General features: G+C 36.3%; 1 protein-coding gene across 1 annotated transcript; it reads right to left on the bottom strand.

Moving 5' to 3' along the window:
* Positions 1-4,371: 4,371 nt before the first annotated feature.
* LOC127745479 (uncharacterized) lies at positions 4,372-5,227 on the bottom strand. Its single transcript, XM_052258228.1, has 3 exons — positions 5,074-5,227; positions 4,867-4,958; positions 4,372-4,764 (listed from the first exon to the last, which is right to left on the bottom strand). The coding sequence occupies exons 1-3, from the start codon at positions 5,225-5,227 to the stop codon at positions 4,372-4,374; spliced, it is 639 nt and encodes a 212-aa protein (XP_052114188.1).
* Between the last annotated feature and the right edge of the window lie 2,636 nt (positions 5,228-7,863).

Genomic DNA, 7,863 nt, shown 5'->3' with positions numbered 1-7,863 from the left:
TTCTCCAGCAATTAGAGTAAGTATTAAATTAAGTTTGATTAGAATAAGCGTTGTTTTTTTTTTTATTGGAATTAGCCCCTGTTGAATACTTGTTGCGATTATTTTATTTCACAATATTTTAATTACCAGGACGAGAATATTCCTGGCTTAATTTTATCTATTCTCTTTGTACTGAAAGATAAATGTACCATATAATAATAATAATAAGAAAAACTACTCTTAGTGTTCCAAAGTGTTTTTTAGAATTATAATATTATTTTGAATAATGTAGATTGCCTCTTTATTTCAACGAATTTCGAAAATCAAGCATTAGATAAAATGCTACTTGATATTATGCAAGAACTTATATTATTTATTGGATATCAAATGATTTTGAGTATGGAATATTGCCTATAAATAACTATGAAAAATTACAAAAATTGATTGTGTAAGTTAATCATGAAAATTCAATAATCTAACATGAATACAGAAATAACATGACAAACCAAATATATTGCTAAAAGTTTCATGTATTCTAAAACATGATAAGCAATGGAAACTAGAGACATTACAACATATTTATGATATATCAGAGTAAGAATCGAATATGTTATAAGGTATTCCATTAGAATTTGCTGAAGCTCCCTCAGAGACTCACTTGAGTATCTATACTGAATGAATCAAACTCAACAGACCAATTATAAATAGTTCTTGTTAGAAGAAATATCTCAAGAGGTGGTTGAAATCGGTAAAATGGTGCACGAGAAGGGGAGGTTGAGTTGTGCATACATATTTCTCCTGAAATACATGAACTAAAATAGCTATCAAATCTTATGACTTGTACGAAACAAAATTTATTATTATTTCAATTCTAGTAATTCTTTTCTCCTGAGATAAAACAACTTCTCAAGCCACTCATGATGAGAATATAATTTATAAAGGAAAAGAGTTGTTTTAATAAATTGTTAATAGCAACTCCAATAGAGTGTTTTTACGGTATCATTTTTGATATTTGTAAGGAGTGAATTGATATAAAATTAAAATTGACATTAAAATTGATATTTGAATGAAATCAGTCTCATTTATTGATATTAGATTGATAGAAAATTAATCAATTTTGTTATTTGTATAATTATCTTTATGGAATAATTAAAAATAATATAAAATTTTAATTAAAATAAAACTAACAATTAGAGAGACAAATCTCGTTTTTTAGCCAATAAGTTATAGCTCAAATGGTATAGTCTTCCTATAGTTATCTAGAGGTCGTGGGTTTAAGTCTCACTCCTATCTTTGACAAAAAAAAAAGTCTCGCTTTTAGTTTTAAATTATTGTTTATAATATATGTAAGGGAGCCACTTCGATAAAGATGTCAAAAACATCCCTTTTTAAAGATATTTTTATATATATATATATTGATTTTGAAAATTCTAAATCCTAATTCTATGATGACAGAAAATAAAAAGAGCTAAAATTTAGGATTCTGTAAATTAATATATATAATAGGTGTAACACCCTACCATACTAAGCTTTACGCTTAAGCCATAAAATAGAGGTGGTGTGGTATTACGAACTCTAAAATAAAATGAGTACATATAATAGCAGAAGAATTATAATATGCTAAGAGTCTTGAAGAAAAGAGGAAACAAAATCGCAAAATAAAAGCGCAACGCTCAAGGAACGGGTTAACCTGCGTGCTAAGGAAACCATAACTATTAAACATATGATAACAGAAGTAGGAATAGAGTGCCAAAGATACAAAATAACAAGCTCCTAACTTAGCCTGCGAAGTCAAGACTGGCCGGAGAATATTTACATATATATACATACATATCCAAAACCCAAAAGTACATATACACAATCCTGCCTCTCAATAAACCTCTAGGAGGATCAAAAGAACAAGTTATGTGGAGAGAAAATCAAGTACATATACACATCATAACATAACAAAAGAACCTTGTAACCACTCCGCTTCAAGGGTCCAGACGCCTAACGAGATGCCTCTCGACCTACATCTGAAAAACAACAACATAGTATGGAATGAGAACTGGAGGTTCTCAGAATGGTAAAGGTGCCACACACATAATATATAAGGTCTTGAAAATGCCAGATGCAATCCTAGAACGCCGACACTCAGATTATAAAGTTTAAAGTTTTAAACAGAAGACATAAAAGGTGGTTTACTAAGGATATTTAAACCTAACTTAACTTAACCTTAAATCTAAATCCCATTCTGCCATTCCTCCTTACCTCCAACTCCATCATGCATTTTCACAGATAACTAAACAGACAAAGGCATGCGCACAAGAAGGTTACAAGTACTGCAAATAACAAATATACATTTAACATTGCAAGTACATTTAGGCACACCCAGTTAATACACAAGCAAGTAATTCAAGTAATATGCATATGATGCATGCCTGTCCTATGGCTGATGAGGCTCATCTGTCGGTTATCCAGCCAACCCGACAAGTCTGCATTGTCCTTAGGCTGTCCCCCGACGTGCATCCCAAGAGTCTATGCATAGCTTTTTCTCAAATAATCAATATTGTTCAATGGGATTAACATTCTCGGGAATTTATATAGTGCCCGGTCACACTTATGTCGAAGGGTCAACATAGTATCGAGTTTTCAACCTGGTACATGTGGTGGCAAGCCACGGCATTTGATCCAGGGAATCTCGTATCTCAGATTATTCAAATTCATAAGCCATATAAATAATTCAATTATAATTCATCAACATCCACATCATTCTCAATCGCATTTCATTCATCATTATACGTCAATCATATTCAATCCTTATCCTTCATTGTCACGCCTCACATTCCGTCCATCAATAGTTCCAATTCAAAACATAATTTATTCTTTTCTAAATAAATCAAACTTAAAACATGCTCATTTTCTTAATAACTCTAAATCAAATCATATAACCCTTGAATCTAAATCTTTTTAAATAATCATATAAACAAAATGTCTAAATTTTTCATAAAGTTTCGGCAGCATCTCCTCTAAAACTCGGACTTTGCCACCCTTTTCAGGTCCAAACCTGCTTTCTTTTCAATTCAACATACCCTTCTTCATCATCATAACAGTCACCCTAATAAATCTACCTCAGGTCAACAATTATACTCATAAAATATTCAAATCCAACAACCAAAATTCAACTAAGGATCATAGTTCACTAATCCTAAGCTTCTAACACAAAATACCTCAAATCAATAATTCACCAAATTATTAGTTAATCAACAAGTACCTAACCAAATATGTTCATCAACAATAACATTCAACCATGATTCTCTCCAAATTAACATAACAACATTCACCATCCAAATTAATAACTAATTATCCAATAAAATTCAACCAAATATATTCATTGACAAATTACTAAACATTAAACATACACCTGCATTCCAACTTATCCTATGGTCATCTAGCCTAAGTTTTCACAGAACATTATATATTAAATGCAAGAAACCTAAACCATTCCTTGGCCGATTTCCACGTAATGACCAAAGCAAATTATTTAAAACCAAGGCAGTCCCTTCAAAATTCAACTAATCAGCTTCCTCCAAGTTCCAATATTCACAATTTCAAGCTCCAATTATTTATTCACAACCTAATACACATTCATAACATATATATATCCAATTTAATACTCAAAGCTCAAATTCAAAGAAAATAAAATAGAATTATCGTATCCTCACCTTACCCAAGCTTCACATAAGCAAGAGTGAACGTTTCCCTTAATCTAATTGGATTCTAAAACATCAGAAATCAAAGAAATTCAACCTTCCCATTAAAAATTTGAAAATTGGGGGAAAAGAGGGCTGGAATTGATTAAACAAGTTACCAGTGAAATTGTTCTGGTAGAAACGTAGAGCTCGACGCTGTGAACGCGTGGCCGCAAACGGTGCGACGATTGGAGCTTGGATGGAAAAGTTACGGGATTTTGAAAAGTGGCGTAAAGGTTAGTGAACGTTTTCTCCTCCCTGGAAGCATTTCACGCTGATTGCTGGCGAAGTGAGGAAGAAAGGGCTTTCGGCTCATTTAAAAGGGCTGGTCCGGTTGGACCAACAGCTCGGTTTGGGTCCGGTTCAATCGGTTCGGCCCATTCAGTCCAATCTTGGACCGATTTCTTCGAAATTAGTGTCAAAATTCTTGTTTCAATGAGCTCTATCCTAATTTGATATAATATTCACATTTCTATTTCTCCTTATTAAAAACTAATTTATTGACTAATTATTTACTAATTTAACTGGGGTTTACATCCTACCCACCTAATAAAGAATTTTGCCCTCAAAATTCAAATCTAGTTACTTGAAAAGAGATGTGGATAGTCCTTTCGCATATCTGATTCGAGCTCCCAGGTATGTTCCTCCATACCAGCTCGACTCAAGCTACTTTTACCAATGATACTTTCCTTCCTCGTAATCGTTTAACACTGGTGTCATCAATTCTTACCGGGGCTACTGGAAGTGTTAGATCTTCTCTCACTTGGATTGGTTCTGGTTCTAGAATATGACTTGCGTCAGGAGTGTACTTCCTAAGCTGAGACACATGAAACACATCGTGCAAATTCGAAAGATATGGTGGTAAGGCAATTCTATAAGCCACTGGCCCAATCCTCTTCAGAATCTCAAACGGTCCAATATAACGAGGATTTAGTTTCTTAGTCTTAATAGCTCTTCCCACTCCAGTGGTTCGTGTAACTTTCAGAAAGACATGTTCTCCTGCTTCGAATTCCAAAGGCTTTCGCCTCTGATCAGCATAACTCTTCTGGCGGCTCTGGGCTATAAGCATTTGACTACGAATGGGCTATAAGTATTCGACTACGAATCTTCTTTATCTGTTCAGTAGTTTCAGCTATCATCTCAGGCCCTAACAAACTTCTTTCTCCAGTTTCATACCAACATAGTGAAGATTGACATTTCCTGCCATACAGAGCTTCATATGGAGCCATTTCGATGCTCGCATGATAGCTATTATTATAAGTAAATTCCACTAATGGCATATACCGATCCCAGCTCACCGGCTGGTCCAAAACACAAGCCCTTAGCATATCCTCCAAGGTCTAAATAGTTCTCTCTGACTGACCATCTATCTGAGGGTGATACGCAGTACTCATGCTTAACTGAGTCCCAAATGCACGCTCAAAAGCTCCCCAGAACCTTGATGTAAAACGAGGATCCCTGTCAGATATAATGGTAGAAGGCACGCCATGTAACCTGACAATCTCTTTGATATACATTCTAGCCAATTATTCCATTGTGCAACTTATTCGGAAAGGAAGAAAATGAGCTGATTTCGTTAGTTGATCCACAACTACCCAAATAGCATCACAACCAGATCGGGTTCTAGGCAAACTTATCACAAAATCCATTGCGATACTCTCCCATTTCCATTGTGGAATTTCTAAAGGCTGAAGGGTCCCTGATGGTCTCTGATGCTCGATCTTAACCTTCTGACATGTTAAACATTTAGATACGTGCAATGCCACATCATTCTTCATCCCTGGCCACCAGAACATCGCTTTCAGATCTTGATACATTTTGGTACTCCCTAGATGAATTGAGAACCCACTCTTATGAGCTTCCTTCAAGATACTTTGTCGCAGGTCTCCAACATTAGGCACAATAATCCGGTTCTTGAACCTCCATAAACCATCCTGACCTTCTGACACTCTCCACTGTTTTCCCTGTTCAACTGCTGGTAATACCTTACGTAATGCTTCACTATCTCGATGAGCCTTCAAACGTTCTAATTTAAAATCACTTAAAATCTGCAACTGACTCAAACATAGAATTCCAAATTCTTCTCTAACTCCCAAATTCAAACCTTGAAATGCTTTCAGTAACTCTTCCTCCCGTAGCATCATCCAAGCTACATATAAAGACTTCCGACTCAAAGCGTCCGCCACAACATTCGCTTTTCCTGGATGATAATTCGATTTAAAATCATAATCTTTCAGAAGCTCCATCCATCTCCTCTGATGCATATTCAACTCTTTCTGCTAAAAAAGATACTTCAAACTCTTATGGTCTGAGAAAACATGAAACTTAACGCCATAAAGATAATGCCTCCAAATCTTTAAAGCAAACACAACAGTAGCAAGTTCCAAATCATGTGTTGGATAGTTCATTTCATGCGGCCTTAATTGCCATGAGGCGTATGCTACAACATTCTGGTGCTGCATCAGAACGCACCCCAAACCTTTTAGAGATGCATCACAATACACTTCAAACGGTTCACTTGGTTCAGGTAATACCAATACAGGTGCAGTAGTCAACCTGTGCTTCAATGCTTGGAAACTCTCTTCACATTCCGGAGTCCAGATAAAAAGCGTATCCTTCCTAGTCAATTTAGTTAAAGGTAAGGCGAGCTGTGAAAATCCCTTAATGAATTTGCGATAATACCCCGCCAAACCTAGGAAACTCCTTATCTCTATCATTGAAGTTGGTCGCTCCCAATTCATCACTGCTTCCACCTTAGCAGGATCCAAAGCTATTCCCTGCTTACTCACCACATGGCCGAGAAACTTCACCTCACTCTTCCAAAACTCGCATTTAGATAACTTAGCGTACAACTTCCTGTCTCTCAGAATTTGCAGCACAGTTCGCAAGTGATCAGCATGCTCCTCTTCAGTCTTAAAATAAATAAGAATGTCATCAATGAAGACAATAACAAACTTGTCCAGATATGGTCGGAAAATCCTGTTCATATAATCCATAAATACTGCCGAGGCATTATTTAACCCGAAAGACATCACTGTATACTCATAATGACCATAACGGGTTCTGAAAGCAGTTTTCGGAATATCCTCATCTCTAACTCTTATCTGATGATATCCGGATCGCATGTCAATCTTAGAAAACACACCGGCACCCTGTAACTGATCCATTAGATCATCGATTCTAGGCAACGGATATTTATTCTTCACAGTGATCTTATTCAATTGCCGATAGTCGACACACAACCGCATACTCCCATCCTTCTTCTTTACTAGTAACACTGGTGCTCCCCACGGAGAAACACTTGGTCGGATGAAATGCTTACCTAATAGATCTTCCAGCTGAGCTTTCAGTTCAGCCATTTCTAAAGGTGACATCCTATAAGGAGTAATCGAAATTGGACCGGCTCCAGGCACCAGCTCAATTGCAAACTCAACCTCCCGATTAGGTGGAAATTCATTAATATCATCCGGAAATACATCTGGAAATTCACATACGACCAGAATCCCTCTAAACTCTGATTATCACCTGATACTCCCGCAGTTAATAACATAATACCCTGACATTCAGTTCCAGAACAGTTTACTATCATAGAATTCAAATAGTAACTATACACCACAACCGGTGCTTCTGACCCTTCCGGTATAAACTGTACTGACTTCTCAGAACAATCAAGCAAAACATGATTCTTGGATAACCAATCCAATCCCAAAATGAGATCAAGACCAGTCATAGGCAAAAAAATCAAATCATGCACAAATTCACGCTGTGTACTCGAAAGGGAACTTGTGGACATCCTATCCTAGTCACCATAGCTTCATGAGTAGCATTATATACTTTCAAATCATAACCTAAAATCACCATTCTCAATCCTAATTCATGGGCCTTTTCAAATGCAATAAATGAATGACTTGCTCCTGAATCAAATAAAGCATTTAGAATTTTACCAGCCATTTCACAATTACCTCTAATCAGCGTCTCAGATCCCTTAGCACCAATAGTAGAAGTGGTGTATACTCTCCCCGGCTGCTGCACTCTACCAATCTCATACTTCTTTTTCTCCGGGCAATTACTGGCTATATGCCCGGGCTGTCCACAGGAATATCATACTCCAAGTCCTAATCTCCATTGAACTCCAGGATGATATTTTCCGCAC

The sequence above is a fragment of the Arachis duranensis genome, chromosome 3 (assembly GCF_000817695.3).
Source record: "Arachis duranensis cultivar V14167 chromosome 3, aradu.V14167.gnm2.J7QH, whole genome shotgun sequence".
Lineage (NCBI taxonomy): Eukaryota > Viridiplantae > Streptophyta > Magnoliopsida > Fabales > Fabaceae > Arachis > Arachis duranensis.
Note: the sequence above shows the minus strand (reverse complement) of the source record. Positions and strands in the feature narration are given on the sequence as shown.